This window comes from Gouania willdenowi, chromosome 19 (assembly GCF_900634775.1).
Source record: "Gouania willdenowi chromosome 19, fGouWil2.1, whole genome shotgun sequence".
In the NCBI taxonomy this organism is placed as follows: Eukaryota; Metazoa; Chordata; class Actinopteri; order Blenniiformes; family Gobiesocidae; genus Gouania; species Gouania willdenowi.
The window spans coordinates 1970835-1993405 of record NC_041062.1 but is presented as its reverse complement, the minus strand read 5'-3'; the positions used below and the strand labels follow the sequence as shown (position 1 = coordinate 1993405).

At 38.6% G+C, this 22571-nt stretch overlaps 1 protein-coding gene across 26 annotated transcripts in view; it reads right to left on the bottom strand.

The window, feature by feature from the left end:
* Positions 1-4476: 4476 nt before the first annotated feature.
* The window catches only part of tcf7l2 (transcription factor 7 like 2), a 92186-nt gene continuing 74091 nt past the window's right edge, over positions 4477-22571 (bottom strand). For 2 of the 26 annotated variants that reach the window (XM_028477203.1, XM_028477210.1), the window contains 9 exons: positions 21567-21669; positions 20565-20651; positions 14998-15138; positions 14751-14913; positions 14114-14221; positions 12997-13060; positions 12155-12205; positions 10589-10661; positions 4477-5225 (listed from right to left, as the gene is read on the bottom strand). In XM_028477203.1, coding sequence (XP_028333004.1) covers positions 4751-5225; positions 10589-10661; positions 12155-12205; positions 12997-13060; positions 14114-14221; positions 14751-14913; positions 14998-15138; positions 20565-20651; positions 21567-21669 — 1265 coding nt within the window. In that variant the 3' untranslated portion in view covers positions 4477-4750. Of the gene's footprint in view, positions 5226-9366; positions 9429-9935; positions 10009-10588; positions 10662-12154; positions 12206-12996; positions 13061-14113; positions 14222-14750; positions 14914-14997; positions 15139-20564; positions 20652-21566; positions 21670-22571 lie in introns of those variants that run through there. The other 24 variants (XM_028477204.1, XM_028477213.1, XM_028477205.1 and 21 more) reach the window with 19 other exon arrangements.

Here is a 22571-nt window from a genome sequence, read left to right as displayed (position 1 = left end):
ACCTGACCTTCAAAGGTTCTGACTTCCAATTCAACAACCATCCATTGACTTCACTTCATCCTTTGTTACTTTACTGCTGAAAACTCAAAACAAGGCATTGCTTTGTTTTCTTGTCCCTAATTAATAACTGTAAACCTCTGAGGCTCTGCAGTGAATGGTTTTCCTTTTGGAACAGATCAACAAAGTGCAAGGGAATATAATTTAATATAATATAATATCTTATAAGAGTTAGTGGAGGACTCCTTCTTTTGTAAAGTAACCAACAAAAACAACCATCCAAACTTAGATTTTATTGTACGTCTTGTTTGTTCTTGTTTGGATCCGAGGGAACAGTCATTGTTTTGCTATATTTTCTGATTTGTACGCTCGCCGGTAGCGATGGCCTTCAACATTGTTGCTCCATGCCACACAGCCATCAAAACACATCATTTCTCTTCTCAGGTATACAAAGCATCTCCTGCTTCTGAAAGTTTAATAGAATTGTCACGGACACGTCTATGTTATACGTATCCCGTCTGTTTATGGTTCAAGGGTATATCCTACAAAAAATGCATTAAGCAAGGATACTATATAAATCCAGAGTGAACAAAGGAGAGGCCTACATCTGCTTGATCACAGCTGAACCCCGAGTCTCCAACCCTCCCTTCAACAAATACAATAAGAGCGCCTTATTCCAGCCACGCTTAAAGACTTCTTTTTTTTTTTTGTTTCCTTTGTAGACTTTTGCCAAGATTCAGAAATAAATTGAAAGAAATCATTTCTGCTTCTCTCATTGTGAGTGTCCATCAAATCTTTGTAAACATACATATGATTCAAGGCTGTTTTCTCTTCTAGCTGTTTTTCTTTTGATAGAGACACCCCAACCCCAAGGCAGCCCCAAAACACAATTAATGTCCCAAGCGCAAAGAAATTGTGCAGAAAATTATTTGTAGTAAATTTATTTCAACAGATATTTTACTAAACGCTGTCTCCAAGAACTATATGTGGTTAAAAATTATTATTAGTAGACGTTTCAGTCTTTAAAAATGAACTCATGTATATTTGATAAATGACATTTTCGTTAAAAAATGTCTTGGAATAATGAATAGTCTTAGGCTTTTTTCCCTACAGAACCAATGATGAGCACAAACACATGAAGATTACCAAAATATAATTCAAACCAACACAAACACACAAATAAAAAGGCTAAACTTTATATCAATAAAAAAAACAAGTAAGAATCAAACTTGGGTAAAAAAATATCACAAAACATGAAACCAAAGAACAACAAAGAACTAATGACTGTCTTTGGCTCCAATTATTTGTTTTCTTTATGAATCATCTAAATTAAAAAAAATCATCCGTAATTTGAAATAGGCTCATAACGAAAGACAGTGGAAACACTAATGGACCTGAAACCAAACCCTGTGGAACACCATTAAGTTTCATGTTGTTTGTAACATTCTACATTTGACTTGTGAGCAAATACAAATCCGATATTACATTTAAAGTGCATTTTTCTGCTTCCATACGATATTTCAAGGTCACGTTCATGGTTTTTCTTTAAACTTGGTGAATAAATCAGGAATAAATTGTTGTTTTTCACAAGTTTAGTCTGTTGTGCAAAAAATGCAAGAAAGAAAGAAATAATTATTTTTAAATTAATTAAAATAGATTATTCTTCATTAGAATGAGTTTATTAAAGTCATTTTGAAGTAAAACACTAAAGATTGTGCTGTAGAATAAAGTAATCATTATGAATTAGTTATGATTCATACCATGAATCGTTAAAAAAAAAAAAAAAAAAACCAGACATTCAGTGCATGAGAGGAAAATGTGGGAAATATAGTTTTCATTAATAATATTGATAAACGAATCATTAAATAACACTACATTAATAACATAGACGCTAATTATGCAACATTAAACTTTCATATGTCATCAACAAAATGTATAATAAATATTGAGTTATTATTTATTGATCCAATCACAGAAGCACATATATGGGAACATCTGTTAATTTATGTAAAACATACATAACTTGGTGATGGAATGGTTAGCAAGGGTTGAATTTGTGATTTTATTATGACGTCGGGATTTTAACTCGATACTTTCAAACGTTGTAATCCGTAGCCATGTCGTCTCAATAGCTGGTGAATAAAAGGGAAAACACTGACGTGCACATACTAAGTTGCTTTTATTAATACAGAACTGCATGCTACAGAGACTGTACAGCATAAACATTTATTCATTACAAAAACATGGTTTTAGAACCATTTAAAATAACAGGAAAAAAACAAACAAACAAACAAACAAAAAGATAAGAGCATAAAATAGAACAGGAACATCACAGCCGTTAAGGAAACATTCAAACTATTTATCATTAGCATCTTAATAAACCAGAGAAGAAATCGACAGATTACAGTCGCGTCATGTCAACTACAATGGCACCGAGTGGATGATTCTCTTGTAGCTTTTTTTTACAGCCTCTTGCAACATCAACATGCCTATTTTTTTTTTTTTTCTATCTACCTATATGCAGTAGTGTACTTAAAAGTGGCAGTTTGTGTATTTTTTTTTTTTTTTGTATTTAATAGTTTTTTTATGAACCTCCTAATATACATAATTTGGCCCTTGTGGGTTTTATACAGTATGATGTCCGTCTTTTTATTAAGTTTAAATTTTAATATTTGACAATTTTGCTACCAAACACATTTGTTATAGCAACATTTATACTACATACATAGCAATCTATGTAACGTCACAGCAAAGAATGGTATTGAAATAAAAAAATTTAAAAAAAAACCTAAATGACAATAAAACAAAAAATTAAATTCCTACAGCTTGGTTAAGGGGGGGTGGGGGAGGGGCAGAGAAAATTATCACAAAATTTGGCACGGAAAATCTGTACATGAATCTACAGTCCCAGATTTTTACTGTGCAATAAAAAAGAACTACTGAACACACGGTACCCACTGTCTCTTGTTTCAAGTTTTCTTTTCTTCTTTTTTTTTGTAAAATGGCTTATAGACGCATTTCTTGATATGAAGTTGTGCATACTTCCGTTAATGAGATCTACACCGTACACTGAGTTGAATCCAGGTTTTTTTGTTGTTTTTTTTTTAAGCGAGGAAAAAAAAATCTGTTACGAAAAAAGTTTGCCTTTTAAAAACCTCCTTGTAAAAATGGATCATATACGTATAGTTGCTTACTTTAAGAAAAAAATTATAATTTGTACAATGTATCAAGAAAACAAAACAAAAACAAAAAAAAAAAAAGAGTCAAAAGGAGACACATACAAGTTACGACAAGCAATCTCTAAAGCAATAAATACTACTGGTCCTAGCGTGACAATTTAAATTTAACAACCCGACCCCACCCGCCCCCACCTTCCCTACACCCTGCCCCACTTGCCTTGACTCCGCCCCAGAAGTAAACAAAGGGGGAAAAAAAACAAAACAAAAAAAAAGACAACGCAGTGGAAGAATGCATATTAACAACAGTAACCCCCCTCCCCTCCCCCCACTCCCTGTTATTCTGTACATTTAAACAAGAACAAGTAACATCACAATTAAAAGTTGTTCCTCAGGGAAAAGTGTCACCACTAAAGCCTCGTTACCCTCCTGGAGTTTTAACCACGTGTCAGATGATTGGTTCACGAGCTCGTATTTAATACAAATAAAGAAGGAGAACCAACCAGAAAAGGGCCTGTTTGAATAATCTAGCCTACTCTTTATAATCCGTCTTTTAAACATTTGGAACTAGATCATTCATTTGTTTTTGTTTGTTTTAAAAACAAAATGAGACAAAATTAAAATAAAAATCATAAAAATGTTGGCAGATTCACAAAGTTAAACTATAGCTCACATCAATTGTGTATAATAATTAGATTTTTTTTTAAAGGATCCTCCACTGTTTTTACAAATGTGGCAGAAAACCTTTGAAATCTTATTAGTAGATCTATGTCTAACAAAACACATTATTTTGCACCATATTTGTATTATTAACCTTTAAAAATGGGACTAGTTTACCGTTTTAGAGCCTGTGCGCCGCCATGTTGAAATGACACCAATCTCCCCTTTTGAACTCCTCTGTGTTCTATAGGAGGTGAAGCGTTCAGGATCATTTAGCAAAATAACTTGTGCTGCTTTGGGTTGATCTAAAAATCAGTAAAAGTTTAAAGTCGATTTTTTTACCAAAATTTGAAAATGCCATCTATGAAACACCAGAGTGTGAACTGTCGCCCCCTGTGGTCACAGATTTTTTCAGCTCACAGATTTTGTTTATCAAATTTCGGTTCAACTTAATTTAAATTTTACTGATTTTTAGATCAACCCAAAGCAGCACAAGTTGTTATTTTGACTGAAAAAGCTGATAAATGATCCTGAATGCTTCACCTCCTATAGAACTCAATGGACTAAAAGGGGAGATTGGCGTCATCAATGACGTCATTTCAACATGGCGGTGCACAGGGTCAAAAACGGTAAACTAGTCCCATTTTTAAAAGTTAATAAAACAAATATGGTGCAAAATAATGTGTTTTGATAGACATAGATCTACTAATAAGGACATTTCAAAGGTTTTAGGCCACATTTGTAAAAACAGTGGAAAATCCCTTTAATAATGACGGGTCAAATATTGACCAATGAAATTTAACAAAATTGAAATTTCTAAGCCTTGAGGTGCAGAAACTGAAACAGGAAAAGAAAAGACGACGTAAGAAAGATGTGTGTGTTAGTGTAGCTGAAAAAGAGGAGGAGAATAGGGTAGACTATTCTATAGACTTGGTCACTAGCGATAGAGGCTGAGGGCCCGTGGAGGGGTGGAGCGAGTGGGAATGACACAGCGATGCCGAGGGTCGGGCCAGCGAGGATGCCACAGAGGAGCCCGGGTGCCGCGAGGACGAGACGTCGCCGTGTTTCAGAGCTCCATTGTGGGAGGGGGCGCCGGACGTTTTTCCGGCTGCAGCAGAGTGTTCGAGCTGAGCCAGAGATGGTGGTGGCAGTGGTGGTGGGGGGGGGCCAGCGAGGAGGTGCGGGTGGTGGAGGAGTGGCTGGTGGGCCGGTTTCATAGTCAGTGAAAGAGGTTGCATTTGTTCAGTCTGAGGTTTGGACTCTTTTGAGGAGGGGGAGGGAACCACGGAGGAGGGGGAGGATGGGGGGGAGTCTAGTAAGCTTCCGTCCGTAGAGGGAGGACTGGCACAGCTGCCTTCACCTTGAATGTAGCGAATGCACTTTTTTTTTCTCCTGAGGGACAAGGCGAGAGAAAAAGGATATTATTAAGCAACACATGTAAACGCAGTGTCTCAGCACGGCTGGACAAACACAAATGCACCTTTTCTGTTTGAATAAAACATGATTTTACGCTGATAACTCTGATCTTTTTCACTTTTATGAGATAAAATCATAATGTACGCCTCATAGATCAATGAATCAAACATAATTTACTCCAAAAAGTAAAGAAATAGCTTGAAATTGACACTCAAAAGTTTGTTTTCATCTCCATTGTAAACATTTGTTGACATTTTCGCGCATTGCATTGTGGGATGTGGAGTCCCATAAACAGACACATAGAAGCAGTGTTTTTACTTCATTCTTACTATGATTTCTTGATGTTATTTTTGTGACAGTGGTTCTCTACTTCATTGGTGCACAAATTATTTTCATTGAAGGGCCAAAAAACATGAAATGAAATACCAATAATATCACTGTGCAAAATAAACACTTAAAGTAGTTTTTAAATTGAAGAACACTGTTTGTTTCATGGCATTAAATGATGAAACATCTAAATGTCTTCAATATAAATTCAACAAAATGGGACCCAACAGACTCCGCCCATACGATCAAAACACTACATTTTCCACTGCCTTGAACAATCTTTTAAAACTCTGGAAAAATAACGTAACTGAACCTCAGCTTTAGATTTTCTTTTATTATAAATCACTGTACTGTATTACCTTCATTTTTATATTCTAAAAAAATGTGTTCCGGGTACTCCCAGGATGTCAGAATGAAGTAAAAAAACACTACATCCCACAATGCAATGCGCGAAAATGCCAACAAACGGACAGTTTATGTTAAAAAATAAGTGGTAATTCTGACCTCCTTCTTTCCTTTTGGAGTGAATCAGGTTTGACTCATTGATCGATGAAGCCTAAACTATGATTTTATCCAATAACATAAAATATCAGTGTTAACGACTTTAACTTCAAATGATTGTTTGACATCTGCAGGTGCATTTGGGTAACGTAGTACAACTCGTGCTGAATAGAAAAAGTGCCAGAAAAGTTCTACAGTGATACAAAAAAGTGTGAGACACGACAGGCACAGAGAGAAGGTCATGGATAAAGCCCCCAGACAGGAAGCAGGAAGCAGGAAGTAGGAAGTAGGAATGAGCAGTGCACACCGACACGATGAAATGAGGCTAAAAGAAGGAAAGCAGATTGGAGATGTAGAACAGAGGTAGGCAACGTTTATCACAAAATGTGTTTGTTTGATCAGAGGGTCACATGATTAACATTCATGACTCAGCGTTTAGAATAATGAGTGATCTGAGCATTAATACAGGAAAGAAAAAATTGTTTTTATAATAATTTTGTGTTTTTCTCTCATTCTGGGTATTTTTGTTGTTGTCTTGCTCATTGTGAGACATTTTGTGCATTTCTGTAGTCCTTTTGTGTATTTTTCCTTTAAAATATGTTTCTTTGGAGTCATATTGTGTATTTGTGCTGTCATTTTGCATTTTTTTGGAGTATTTTTTGTGTATTTCTGTTGTCGTTTTGCTTGTTTGTTAGTACTGTGGGTTTGCTGAGTTATTTTTCATGTTTTTCTTGTCTTTTTGTGTACTTTTGTTGTCATTTTCTGTAATTTCATCTATTTTCTGAGTAATTTTGTGTATTACTGTTGTCGTTTTGTTCATTTTTGTAGTAGTTTTGTGTGTTTTTGGAGTATTTTCTGTGTTTATATCTTGTCTTTTACTGTATTTTCCTGCAATGTTGTAATTCTTTGTATTTTTTAATGTGTTCTTGCTCTTGTTTTTTTGTATTTTTCTGTCATTTTTGTACATTTACTTTGGGAGCCGCATCAAATTAGACCGAGGGCCGCATTTGGCCCTCAGGCCGCCAGTTGCCAATGTCTGCTGTAGAGCGATTGCTCTCTGAATGTCTTGGTGGAGGATCTGTAGCGGTGCGAGGTTATCGGGGCCTGGGCTTGCATCAGAGTCTACGCACTCGTCTCCTGAGGGGGTGGAGTTTGGATACGAGGCGAAAAGGTCAACGAGATCCACACTAGCCGGAATCTGCCCCACAGACACAACTGTGTGTGTGTGTGTGTGTGTGTGTGTGTGTGTGTGTGTGTGTGTGTGTGTGCAAAGGGTCAAGGCGTCATGTTTGCATTCCAGCCTGGGGTTGCCCCCGCCTCCCCCCCCTCCCATTCCCGCCTGTAGAGTCCTGAGGCCAGGCTTCTCGTACGCAACCCAATGAGGAGGAGGAGGAGGAGGCGGGGTTTTTGAAAGTCCAGTTGCGTTTGTTGGTGGTGACTCGGCGGTGAAGGCTATATTCAGATATGGTTGAGGTGAATCTTTGCCCATCTCATCTTTATCCTGACCCTGGCAGTGACCCCCCCCCCCCCACACACTCCATCACAAGGATGCCTGTCGGCCATGGAGTTTTTACTGTTTCAAATTTACCAGAAACAAAATAGGCTATACAACTCTTTTTATTTATTTATTTTTATCTTACATTAGAATGAACTGCAGTAGTGTTTCTCAAATGGAGGTATGTGTACCCCAATGGCACTACTGAAGAGAGGGAGAGAGAGACCCTATAATAGACCCTATTGTAGGGGTAGGCAACCTTTATCACAGCGGGGCCACAAAAATGTGTTTGTTTGATCAGAGGGTCACATGATCAACATTCACGACTCAGCATTTAGAATAATGAGCGATCTGATCATTAATACAGGAAAGAACAAAGAGTTTTTATAGTAATTTTGTGCGTTTTTCTGTCATTCTGTGTATGTTTGTTGTTGTCTTGCTCGTTGCGAGTCATTTTGTGTATTTCTGTAGTCATTTTGCTGGTTTGTTAGCACTGTGGGTTTGCAGAGTCATTTTTTGTGTTTTTCATGTATTTTGTTAACATTTTCAGTAATTTTGTATATTTTCCCTGAGTACACAAAATTGTATTACTGTTGTTGTTTTGTTCACTTTTGTCGTAGTTTTGTGTGTTTTTGGAATATTTTCTGTGTTTTTCTCTTGTCATTTACTGTGCAATGTTGTAATTCTTTGTATTTTTTTTAATGTATTCTTGCTCTTGTTTTGTGTATTTTTCTGTCATTTTGTACATTTACTTTGGGGACGCATAAAATTAGAGTGAGGGACGAATGTGGCTCCCGGGCGCCAGTTGCCTTTGTCTGCTGTATACATATTTAAAAAAATTGAGACTGAAAGACGCAATGCCATATTATATTTGTCTTATATATCTGTTTCCAGTATTAAATTAAATTACAAAAAATATGTGCGTTAACACTCATTTATTCCATCATTATCTTTATAAAAGTAGTTTTTTTTTAAATGGTTTTCAGAGCAAAATGTTGTCGTAGGACAAAGAGAAGGAGGGTACTTGAGCCAACCACTAATTTCAATTCAAGATTAAATATACAATGTTTAACTCTGAATATTCTGAGAGCAGAATAAGAAGAATGAGACATATAATAGATGCTAAGAAATTACGTACACGACGAGGCTCACGAAACTGTAATCACATGCTGGATGGATGGCATGCAGGTTGGATGAACACAACAGTTGATGGTAGAGCAGCGTGTGAGAGTGAGAGGAGGCGCGGTCGGCCTTTGTGTTTCAGTTCGAGGACGGAGCGCGTCATCGACCGGCCGGTTAAAAGCTATCATTTTGCTATTACATACACATTGTGGTGTGGATAACTGTCTGTCAAACAGCAACAAATGAGCTAATATCCATTTTTCAACAGACATATCGATTTATAGTATGTGCCTGTGTATGATATTGATTTCTCTGTCTCGAGGGAAATTATAGCAGATGCTTCTTTGAGGAAATGGAGCCCCGGAGAGAATTTTTAACCTCATTGCTCAGAAAATGACTGAATAACTGTATCTTTCAGGTTTTTAATGTATCAACGTGCACTGTACTGGCATGATTATGACTTTTGGCAAAAATTTTAAGCTGTTATAAAGTAAATACCCTGACTTTTACAGATGTGCGTCCAATTTTTGATGATGAACGATGTAACAAATATGTTTGAAACACAGGAAAATGTAACGTGGAGAAAGAATGGTGGGGCGAAGGGGGGAGGGGGGTGTGTGGTGCAAGCCAGACACAAAGAAGGGTATATTACTTAGCAGAAACAAATACCTACCATGAAAATATTCCCAATTCAAAGACTGCTTGTGTCGGAACAGAAAGACAACAGGTAGGGGCTAAGTAAGGGTTATCGAAGAGGAGTTTGGAGGAAGGAGAGGTGGAGAAAGAGGAGGAGGAAGAGGGCACAGAAAAGAGTGTCACTGAGCAGGCCCTCAGAGAAAGCAGGGATCAATTTGTAAGCATAACATTGTTATTCAAAAAGGTGCCAATTAGGACATACACGACAGTTACGATGGGAGGGAACTAGTATCCACTGCCTGGAGAGAAAATGGATTTCAATCAGTCGCAGCCTAAACACATTACGAGAGCTTTTAAAATTAGTCGTTTTTAATGCAAACTGTGTTAAAACTATTAAAGAAATCCATTTTCTTTCAATGGGCTTCAACTTATTGGAGTAAGAAAATAGGAAGGAACGAGAAACCAGAAGCTGAGGTGCTTTTTTTTCCCGTCTGTTACCACACTGATGGAAACAGACCGTCAGACATCTGAGCCAATAAGCAAGTACAGGATGCTCATTGGGGGGGATGTCTTCCTCCCATTTGGTACTGGAGCAGTTATTATACCTGCATGGTTTACACCATAAACTCAGCTGGTCAAGCCCGAACAAGGCACGACACTTCTTTGGGGTATTTGCATCTGTTAGCCAAAAGAGGTAGACACGGACACACAAACAGACACACACGAAAAAAAACAAAAAAAAACAAAAACAAAAACAAACAAAAGGAAAAACAAAATGGACATGTCATTGCACAGACACAAAAATGTAGCCAGGGCTTAGACTAAGGCTGGCCACACTGGGATGTCCTCCATAGTGACCAAGCCATCAGACTCCAGATCCCTCCAGCCCCGGCCTGCCAGTCGAGGACTTCGCACCAGATATTTGTAAAGTTTACAGAACTAAACATTCCTACAATCAAACACGCTCGTACAGCACTCATACAGACGCTTTCAGCATGTTCCCCAAACACCAGGTAAAAAAACAAAAAGTCGATTAGAGAGACCCCCAGAGATAGACCGGCAGGACGTGGCATGGAAGAAGCTGAGAGATCACGATAGCTTGGCGGAACAGATAGGCAGGAAAGCCAAAAGAAGGGGGGGGGGGGGTGGATATAAAGGCAGCAGCAAAAGGGGAGGGGGGGCAAGAGGAGGAAGTCCCAATGTGGAGTTACCCAGCCTTCATCTGGCCCTGGCCTGTGCAAGCGCACACCATACACACCTGCACGGGCCACACCAGTTATTCTGTTGGTCGAGCCCAAAGCGCGCTCGACACTTCTTAGGAGCGCTCAGGTCTGATGCCGCGACAAGGCAGGTGGGGGGAGCCAGCAGAGAGGAGAGACGGAACCAAAAATGAGGAACGGAAATCGAGGAAAAAAAGAAGAAGAAAAAAAAAAAAGAGGAGAAAAATGAAGAGAAAAAACAGATCACAGTGAATCTATGAAGCTTTGAGCAGTAAAATCACTGAGAATAAACCCTTTATAAGCCTTTATCAAGTGTGCCTTTACACAATTAGTGAAATCAAACATCATGCAAATTAACACTTAGTGGCTATAAAAGCAGTAATCTGATTACTGACTGGAGTCAGGGCTAAAGATAAGACAGACAGTGCTTGTTTGGTTAAGAAGATATAAATAAAGCACCAAAAAAATAAAAAAAAATGCAGGCTGGATTAATTGATGGTTAGATGCTCAGTGCACTAGGGTTTCATAAAGGCAAGGTCTGAGTGGGAGAACTACGCAGCATCAGCATTAGCATCAGCATCAGCATCAGCAGCAGATTGCAGCTAAAACAGTGAGTCAGCCCTCGCCAGGGGAGGAATTAAAAAGGCTGGAACCTGAAGAGGAAACTCTACTCTTCAGACCTGGGATCAAACTGTGGACTCGTTTATATCTGCTAGTCACAAACTCACTGTGCAAAGTAAGTCTGATATTATTAAGGTTTGGATCCAGGCCTCGTAGGAGTAGAGACTAGGGCTGGGCGATACGGACCAAAACTCGTATCTCAATATTTTTTCCTCAAAATGACGATATACGATATAAATCTCGATATTTTTAACTCAATAAAGTCTGATTGCTGTTGAAAAAAAGCCACACAGGCTCATTTATTAACAAACAGCTGATCAATATGTGCCACTTTCTAAGTGTCTAAGGGACAGCACGTGTGAGTGAGTTCTGTAGTGTGGCTTGCGCTTAGTAATAAATCTAACTGAGCTTTTCATGCTGTTCTGAGAGATAGAGAAAGTATTTTAATACAAAATAAGCTATAAAATATATATCTGAGAAATATGGAACAATTGTAAAGAAGGACAGTGCTTGACTGCACTCTATGGATATTAATAAATACTTGTATGATGTGATTTGTGTGATTGTATGAATTAAAGCAAGTTAAAAAACATACTGATATACTGTATCTCTATATTGTCATTTTCTATATCGCCAAAATAGAAAACTCGATATATCACGATGTATTGCCCAGCCCTAATAGAAATGTGTTTAAAGAAAGGCCAAACTCATGCTGGCCTATAGGAGAGGCCCAGGCACGGATACTAAAGATTACAGATTAAGGAGGTTTACACTGGCATCACATCCTTCAGGTCAAACTTAAAATATTGAAATACAATGATTGAGAATAAAATAATACCTAGTAGTAGAAAAATGAGCATGTTCTAAATGATAAACCTGCTTCAAATATTGCACATTTAAAGATCAATAAATAGACATGTAAATTGAAAAGAAAGAGAAAAAAAAACAGTTAGTGATTTAATACTTTAAAATGACATTAGCACCTGTAATCGGAGGGAGTGAAAGGCAAGGGTTTGGAAAATATTCTCTGTGTTCTGAAAAAAAGAACAGATAGAGAAGCCTTCAAGAAGAGATCCGTCACCAGAACCATAGCGTAAAAAATACATGTCAACAAGTCGGCAATGTTTCCTCACAGTCAGATGATCAGAAGAAATGAATCGTGGGAAGATTAAAAAAAAAAAAAAAAAAAAAAACCAATCACAGGGGAAGCAAACCTCCTTAATTTTAAGATGTCAGTGACTTTTGGTGATACAAAATAAAAATAAAAAGAAGCATGCATGGAAGAAGCGAGCAAGGGGCAGCACGCACATGCACACGCACACACACACGCACACATATCCTCCCCCAGGACAGGGGCAATGCAATCTACAGGGTACAGGCAGTGAATGAACACACACACACACACACACACACACACACACGGGAAGTTAATGGTTCTCACAATGCTTTATGTACATATTCTTAAAACACATATTTCAATACCAAAAAAAGGGGTTAGGGCCAGAGGGGGATGAAGGAAAGTGGGTGGGGGGTCATGCATATTCAGTTGTTATTAGTGAGGGAGGGATGAGAGAGGGAAGGGGGTGCAAGCAACTATAGCGTTTAAATATTGCATTAAGTATCATGGCTGCATACACAAATAAGAAAAAAGAAGCCAGGCACAGTGACACGCACACACGCACTCTCTCACACACACACACACACGCACGCACTCTCACACGCACGCACATACAAAACTGGCGTGACTTTTATCTCGCTACATGTCACATCTACCCGACACATGATAGGGTTCTTCTAATATGGGAGATAATTGCGGCTCACTTACCATTGCTCTCTGCTTGCTGCTTTTCCCTTTTTCTCTTCTTCCTCTTCCCCTGTTGGTTAGCCGCCAAAAACATAGAAAGAAAAAAAAGAAACAGACACAGACAGGAACCTTAGTTATTATATTGCAAAATGGCCAAAACATAAAACAGAGAGTAGGAGTCGTCCGTCGTCTTTGAGTTTACTTTATTATTTATTTATTTATTTATTCTCCTGCTGCTTCTTTTCTTTTCTTTTTTTTTTTTTGCCCTCTGGTTTGTAACAGTCACACTTTCTGCTCTTTTGCCTTCATCTGCTTTCTTTTGTGTATTTTGTTGCATTTTTTCCAACCATTTTGACACACTTTATACTGGGAATGCTGGTTCTTCTTCTGGTGGAATGAACCACTGACAAGGTTAATTAAAACTACATCCAATGGACGATAAACCTCATCTATAAGTCTCACAGACGCAACTTTTTTTTTCTTAGCAAAACATGTGACTCTGGAGGTTAAATATATTCAAGTCTATTTAATTGGTGGCATATTTTTCTGTTTGTTCGTTAACAGAATAAACATCAACCTTTGGAGCTCTACAAAGTCATAAAAACAGATTAATGAATCACGAATGTTGAGGAACATTGTAATATTTATGCAAAAGCACCAAAACCATGATGTTTCTTCACCAAAAAAGGCCAGAATAATGTAAATCTACATCCAAGGAAACAACAAAACCTTTTAGTGAAAAGAAGTTTAAGATGTCAGCTTCAATAAAGCCTCAAAAAACCAGAAAAACCTTTGTCCTATGGTGTACAGTATATGCTCTTAGTTATTACTTTAGATTTGAGTGACGTAGAGTTGCATCTATACTGATAAAAAGCTTCAAAACAAATGTTGCATCTATTATTCTTTCTCACAGAGACGAGTCTGAAACATAGAGCCTGAAGATAAAATATTGTTCCATTATTTAATGCTTTGACTGGGCTTCGTTATTCCAACACAAGGTGGTAGGTAAGGCCGAGCCAATCCATTGGTCGGTTTGAGCTCCAATAAGAAATACCAACAAAGAAAAACAACTTCACTATGAGACCTGGTGAACGGGGAGAAGCAGAGGTGGTTATGACTTGAAAAATTAAAAACTTACATAGTTGTCTCGTGCTGACCAACCCGGGTACAGCTGCATGTGGAGCTGTCGCTCTTTTCTGGCCAGCTCATAGTACTTGGCCTGCTCCTCCCGCGATAGGGCGTGCCACTGGAAATTAAAAATCAAATAAATCTCTGAATCTTCTTCCTGGTCCTAAGTTATAACAAATTTACAGGGTTCCCACACTTTTCTCACAATGACTTTTCAAAACTGACTTAGTTTTGAATTGTTAAGATCTATTTAAGACCAATAGAGCATAAAAATGAGCGGGCCTTTCTAGTGTAACAGAGGTCTGACTGTGTACCATAGTTAGTAGCTAAAATGTGGCTCGTTGTGTCCATAACTTATCCATCATATAGCATTGTTTATTGTCTTTGACGCCCATTTTGCATTATTTTTTAAAGTAATGATGCATCAGCTATTGAATGTAATTAGATTACAATTTCAATTTGAAGACATTTATTAAAAGCGATGTACAACACAAGGTGATAGGGTCAATGGGACTTGTTTAACGTCCCATAGTAATAGCAAAGGTTTCATTTTAAGCATTAAAATAGTTTTTATTTTTTTCCAGGACTTTCCTGACCGTGGGGGACCCTGACTTTAGAGTCCAGTCGTGTGTCTGAGAGGAACTCACCCGTCGCCCCAGGATCTGGTTGATGGCAGCACTTTCCTTCAGTGTGCACTCAGCCACCACCTTAGCTCGCATTTCCTTCATGTACAGCATGAAGGCATTCAGAGGCTTCTTTATGTGAACCTGCTTCTTTTTCTCCTCTTCCTTTTTAGCGTCCGACTGTTTCCTGTAAAACGGGGCAAAACTGAGTTAAAGCAAAGCTAAAGTTAGCTTGAGCTAACGCTAAACGGGCAGCGACGTGTCTACTCACGAGCTGTTGAGCGAGCTGATGTCACTGTGGGACGACTCTTGCTTGACGTTGGGTGTGACAATGGCAGGGTGAGGGATGCCCGTAGTGTGCAAACTGTGGTGAGGGGGTAACATGTGTGGGGGGAACCTAGAGGACAGAAGACTGTGTAAATCGTCAGAATGGACACAGGTGAAATGAGAAGATGGAACATACAAATGCAACACTGAGGCCAAATTCTACTTTCTTTATCAAGTCAAAATACAAATGCTTTCTTTTTTTGGGGGGTAAATTATTTACTTGACAGTGGAATTGATCAGGATAAAGACATACAGCAAATGTAGAAACAAACATTTAGATGAAAATGTCTAACGCTGAATTCTAGGCCACAATGGAATAGTAAACAACTGTTTTTTTGTAACACAATCCATTTCAAAATCAATACGTATTTAAGCAAAATATCTTCACAGACATAAAAATATCATGTAAGTATTACAACATGCTGATGTGATGATGAAAATGAGTATATTTAGTGGAATACATGTATGTTATGTTCATGTTTATGTCATTAAACACAAAATTCTGTATTTAAATAATTAAAAACGCAGGCTTTTCATAATATGGTAGTGAAAATGACAGCCTTACAAAACAAACATCATTCATAACCATATTGTTATTTTTAATCAGTGTATACCTTGAATAAGCAATGCTAAACTTAATGCATTAAATACATATATCCGTGCAGTTTAGATGATTAATCTAAACCAGCAGTGCTACCTACTGCCCCCTGCAGACATGAACAAATATTGCAATTGCTACGCAAAACTGAAATTGGTCAGATTTACTTGACACTGTCCTTATTAATAATACCTTTGAGATTAATGGAAAATGTACGTTAATCACTGATTGATTCAAAGATCATTGATACTTTTAGTATATGTTTCACACTCAATAGTCTAAACCTGTTTGTCTCCTAAAATATGTGTTATATACAAGAGGAGAGATGATAAATCCTAATTAAGACTCCAGCACCAATCTGCTTTTAATCCTGTTTCCTTTGATTGTAAATGCCAATAGTTTCACTACGTTTCAGTTGTAATTGAGTACTGCTAGTTGAACTGATGCCAAGGTTTGGAGGGTTTGGAGGTTTGGGCATAGGCCATTATATTTTCTTTTTAAAGAAAGTGGATAAAAAATGATCTGTAGGTATTAAAAGCCCGTTTGCTGACATTCTTTTCAGCCAATTTTGCACCGCCAGCCAAATGTTCATCCCCATCCTTCTACCCTACAATCACCATTTCATCATCTCCAGCTGTTCCACAAAACCCTCCTTCATAAAATCATCTAAATAACCACAACAGCCCAAGATATGTCTGTACTGTATCAGTGAACCTATGACACTAATTACATATGTGAGATTATTCCCACCCTCACATGTATATCTGCATGTGTATGTTTACTGCCTCTGTTAGCACAAATTTAAGAGATGAGAGGAAGATGAAGGCGAATAGAAAAAGAGAGAAATAATTCCTTAAAAAAGAGAAAGAGAAAAAAAAAAAGCGCAGCTCATTATCTGACTGTGTCTGGCTCCATGGCTCCGAGCCAGAATATAATGATGAGGATAAACTCGCCGGGAACAACTAGTTTCTGTTGGAGGCCCATCTCAGGGGAGTGCCAGTGCTTCCCCCTGAAACTCTTTTCCTCTTTTTCTCCTTTCCCCTCTTCTCCCTTCATCACTGACACACTGGTGTTTGTGCCATGTCATCCGTTGATGGGAAGCTCGGCAGCAGAGGCTGTGTATCGCCCATCATTAAGGCTGCTGCATTTTCTTCACTCGCTTCATTTCCCTGTTCACCCTCCCTCTTTCTCTCTGTGCACTTGTTAAAATTTCCTCTGTTCCAAGATCCATTTTTTCTCCTCCTCCTCCTCCTCCCTGTCCCCTCACCACCTCCGCACTCCTTCTCTTCCTCTCTCCCATCCTCCCCTCCTTGTGGCCCAGGTTATGGTTTAAACATGACGGCCATCCCTTTGAAGCGTGGGGGCATCATCAGCATCATTGCCATCATCATGATGATGATCAGTGGGCTCATCAGTAACAGAGAGGGATAAAACCCACCCCCCCTCCAACCCTGGGGCTCCTACGTCTCAATCGGAAAGGTAAGAATGGCTGTCGGGGTGAAGCTGGCTGGGGTAGGGAGGTGTCAGGGTGGTGGAGCAAGGCCAGTGTCAGCCAGCGCCATTTAATTGCCAGTGTGAAGCTGTAGCCCCCGTGTCTGTTTAATGTATAATGATCTGGCCCCCATGCGATTCCCACCGTTCCTCAGGAAAAAAAAAAGAGAGCGATAGAGCGGGATGATGATGGGTAGAAATATCAAAGGGCAGGCTTAAGCACAGGGGGCAAAGAGGCCTTCACATCCACCCACCTGTCAAACACACACTCACGTGCGTGCACGCACACACACACACACCTAAGTACAGGAGACCTGTATGGGCTCCAACCCCATTATTACAAATGGGATCTTTCATTTGTCCCTCCTCTCCTTGGCACTCGTCCTCCCTTTTTGTAAGAATGCATTTTTTAACAGGCCATAGGTGTTCGCTACTCGCTGCAGTATTACACAGCAGCACATTCCTTCTCTGCATCTTAATTCAGCCGCGGCTACGGAACATGTGACAGATACTCACTTAAAGTATAAGCCCAAGATGTCTTTAACCTGGCTTTAGTAAGCCTGCCAAATCAAACCAGTATGGCCCAGTGATTGGAGCTGTAGCTCAAGGGTGTCAAACTAATTTTGGTTCAGGGGCCAAATACGGAACAGCTCATCTTCATCATCTTAGGCCTTTTTATTCATTTATTTCTGATGCTTTGCTCGTTTTACAATTTAAACTTCACATTTTGGTGTACATTAAAGAGTTCTTTAAACAATGTTAAAAAAATAAACTGACAAGTCCATCACATTTAGACGATATGTAACTAAGTTTTATCAGCTATTTTATTAGTTGTTTTTTTTTTAAAGTTTGATTTAAGGGGGGTTGTTTTTACAAGGGAGAATCAATCTGCTAAACCCTCCCCTTCACCAGAGAACTCCCAGAGCCCTCCATCTATTCAGTTATACTAATTCAATTAGGGGCCTCATCACAGGGCATTAGCTCTTCCCCATGGCCAGCCCCCCACCTCCCCACACACCCCCCCTGTCAGCATATTCAATTAGCAGCACTGGAAATAAGATAAATACAATGTAGAGGCTGTCACTAAGGGACCACATTAGCAGTCACTTAAAGTCCAAAGTTGGCTGGGCACTGACGCCATATGCCAATGTCAGACCAGATGCTGCGCCTGGATCGTAAATACACCAAGAATCTTGACTTTACGGTTCTGTAATAATTAGATCTATACCAGGGGTTCTCAAACTTTTTTGGCTCAAGGACCCCATTCTGTACGACTATAAAATTTTACTTTAAACTATTTAAAAACATCTATAGAGCATAATAATGATGATATAAACGACATTTTAAAGGACATAATTTAGTAAATAAGTGGAATGAAACAGTATTTAGTGCAATGGTTTTTTTTATATATATATATATATATATATATATATATATATATATATATAAATGATTCTGGTGACCCCAAAGACAAAATTAGTTTTCGATCATTTTTTGAGCTCAGATTATTTATTTATTTATTTATTTATTTATTTATTCATTCATTTATTTATTTATTTATTTATTTATTCATTTATTTATTTATTTATTTGTTTTACTGCATTTTAGTTGAACTACATTTATATTTCACAAAGTGAAAGTATCGAAATACAGTTGTTTAATATTGTGTGTTGTTTTAATTTAAAAAAAAAATAATAATAATAATAATTAAAACATTTAAAAAAAAAAAAATCTATTTTAATTTTTCAGAAATTTCCCGGGGACCCCACATCGGCTCCCGACCCAAAGGTTGAAAACACTGACTTAGTGGCTCCTGAATAGATTTATTTCTATAGTTTTTATCTATTCACGCCTGGGGGTGGGACCAACTCACACCTTATTTGTTAATTTTCTACTCCCTCTCTCTCAAGAACCCCCTGTAGTTCTATCGCGTACCCCAAGGGATACACGTACCCCCATTTGAGAAACAATGATCTATGTTTCTACGTGATTCAACAAAGTTTCAGAAGTCCAATCAGACTTTAATTAAACCAAACCCTTCCAGAGTTGGGGTCAATTATAATTGTAATCACATAATTTATAATTAACTACATTTATGGCATAATCATAATTGTAATTTTATTGTAAATTAGTTCAGCTAATGGACTTTTTAAATTGTAATTGCCATGAAAATTCTATAAAAATGGTCAAAAAAACACAAAACTGGGGAACCATGTTACAGTTCTATGTACAGTTCTACTACACATATATAGTTAATAATTATTCAAATGTGTTTCATATAAAGCTTTCCTACATTTTACCATTTAAAAAGAATTAAAATCTAGGGGTGTAATGACACAAAAAAGGCTCACACGCCCAAACCAAAAATATTAATACCAATATTGTCATTGATTAGGAAGCCTAACAAGGTAATCAATAGATATGAAATAAATTACATGATAGATATTAGGTTTTAGTGTATTTTACAGCAGATATAGGACCTGATAGCATTAGAGATGCTAACAGAAAGCTAACACAAGAGGAAGCTTAACTTTTATTAGGTTACATATCTCAGGCTCAGTAATTGTGATTCATTGTAATTGAACTTTAGTAATTGAGAATGTAATTTGAATTGACTTCCTGAGGATAAAAAAATATTGTAGTTTAATTGGAAAAAATGCTGGTCACTGTCATTAAAAACGTAATTGTAACTGAAAAATGTAATTGACCCCAACCCTGGTTCCAGCCCCCGCCTCTGCAGGGAGGGGCCAGTAGGAGGAGCTACGGGAGGATGTTTGACTTTTTCACTCGTCTCAGCCACAAATCACAAGCTTTAAAGCATCGGAAATGAATTACCTTTGCTCCTCAAACAACATAGAGCACGCGCTCCTCAAGGGAACGATACGTAGCTAAACACCGCCTGATAAATAGACTCGTGTGTGCGTGTGTGTGTAATGTTTAGACAGCAGCAGATAGATATCCACATGCTCTCGTCCCATGGGTGCACATTTAAGTCCACTGCAGTACTTGAACTGGACCCTTGTGGGTGGGACCGATGCACTGGGCACGTGTCGGGGGGGGGGGGGGGGCCCAGCTTACATCATGTCGTCCGCTTTAAAGTGTTGCTGTTTGTTTGTGTGTGTGTGTGTGTGTCTGGCTGTTGAAATTCTCAGCAAGGACATGCCCAGGCTCATTTAAGATCTTCCTGACATGCAGTGGGGGGGGGGGTAACGTTCTTCAGGGGCCTCATTAGAAAATGATAAATATAATTAATATTTGAGTATGCTAGCTGGAGTTCCACACTGGAGGATTGGCTTTTTGAACACAGTTGTGATGAGTGTGAGTTGTGCATTGCCCTCACCCCCCCCCTCACCCAAAACACACAAATGGATGTATGAGTGGGTGCAAAAGAGTAAAGAGTGTGCTCCTAGAGCTTAACTCACCTTGACATGGATGCGTTGACAGTGAGCGCAGTTGGGTAGGGGTGTCTGAAACCCCCTGTCGTGATTGGATAAACAGGTTGACCTTGCCTAGGAAGTGTGTGTGTGGGGGGGGGGGGAGAAAAGAAGAAAGACAAAAGGTAAAGGAACGAGGTTGATGGAAGAGGGGAAGCAAAAGCCCTCTGTCTCTCACTTCATCCCAACGTGGGCCCTCTTTATTCTCATTTGATCAGGACAAAAATCTTGGGGATTGCAGAGCGCGGATCAAAGGGAAGGAAAACTCTGAACAATCTGAATGCCACAAATCTTGATAGCGATGGCTAATTAAATTTCATAACCCTTCGCTCTGTGTCGACAGAGTGGGGCCCGGTTCCTCCCCGAGCTGGAACTAGGTGTTTTGTTGTGATAATTAAAGACGAAGCGCGGGTCTCTTTAATGGAGCCATCACACTAATTGAGGTCTACACATCCAAAGACAAACAATAATGAATGTAAATTTATACCAAAATAAAGTGCAGCAAATCAAAGGGCGCCATGGCTGCGCTCAGGGCCTCTCTTGGTATTTAGATCGCAGTGAGAAAACATTAAATTAACAGAGCTTAATTTGTAGCCTTTTGTCAGATTAACAAGTGTTGACAAGAGTTACCAGGGGAGAACCCCTATGTGGAATTGTGGGTAAAATACGGGCAATCACAGTTCATTACCCTAATTGAACCATACACAGACATGCAAAATAGTATTTGCCACAAAATAGCAAAGTCAAGGCCGCTAAGGGCCCAAAAGTGAGCCAATGGGCTGCATCGGTCCAAAGTAAAGCTTAAGGAAAGTTTTACAGTTGTCTACATAAAGCCCAGCAGTGTGAACAAAAACAAACACATTCTGTTCTTTACCATTAGTTTTAATAGCTCGACTGAGCACACACACCTTATGCAATATGTACACAGATATAGCTTTCCCCCACAAGACAATTACATAGAAAGAGGAGTAAAAAAAAGGATTTGCTTACTGTGGTACTAACCATCCTAGCGGATGGGGGATCTGGCCGACAGTGCCAGGTGACAGTGGGTAATAAGGAGATATATCTGGAGGATGTGGAGGCCTTGGAATTCCTGTGGAGAAAAAGGCGATGAGGAGGTGGACAGGCAGAGAAGACCAAATCTTTGTCAAGCGCTGAATTTGTTCTTTGTCGAGCGTCACATCTGAACATGGCCGACATCACAGGAGTGCAGATGTGAGGATGAGGAGGAGGAAGGAGGGCTTGTTGCTCGCATGTACACAGTGCTAAATCACACTTTCTGATCAAAAGCCTTTGAGGTGGCAACGTGGCACAAAGCGTTGGGGGGTTGGGGGGGGTGGGGGCGCAGAGTGGAGACAGGTGAGGGGGAAAAACACCAGGGTTGTCTGGAGAATCAAGAGATTAATACAATTAAAGGGAACACGTCGGGCTTTAGTCGGGGGGGGGGGGGGTACATGATATTCTAATTATATGAACAACCCTTTTACTTATATGAGTTTTCCAAGCGTGATTTAAAAATAACGATCATGTCTATTTCGATCGATGGTTGATTAAAAGCAAGGTTGGGGTCAATTACATCAGTTACAATTACGTTTTCAATTATCCATGTCCGATTACAATTCAATTACTATTATTTTTTTATCTTCAGAAAGTTCCATTACAATTACGTTACTTACTTACTTAAGTTCAATTACAATTAATCCCAATTACTGAGCCTGAAATAAATAACCTAATAAAAGTTAACCTTCCTCCTGTGTTAGCTTTCTGTTAGCATCTCCTATGCTAACGAGTCTTCAATCAACTGTAAAATACACTAAAAACAAATATCTATCATCAAATTTCTTTCGCATCTATTGATTACCTTGTTAGGCTTCATAATCAATGAATATATAGGTTTTAATATTTTTGATGTGGGCGTCTGAGCTTTTTTTGTGTCATTTTTGAAATTGTTAAATGTGTTTGATGTGAAACATATTTTAATAATTAATAACTACA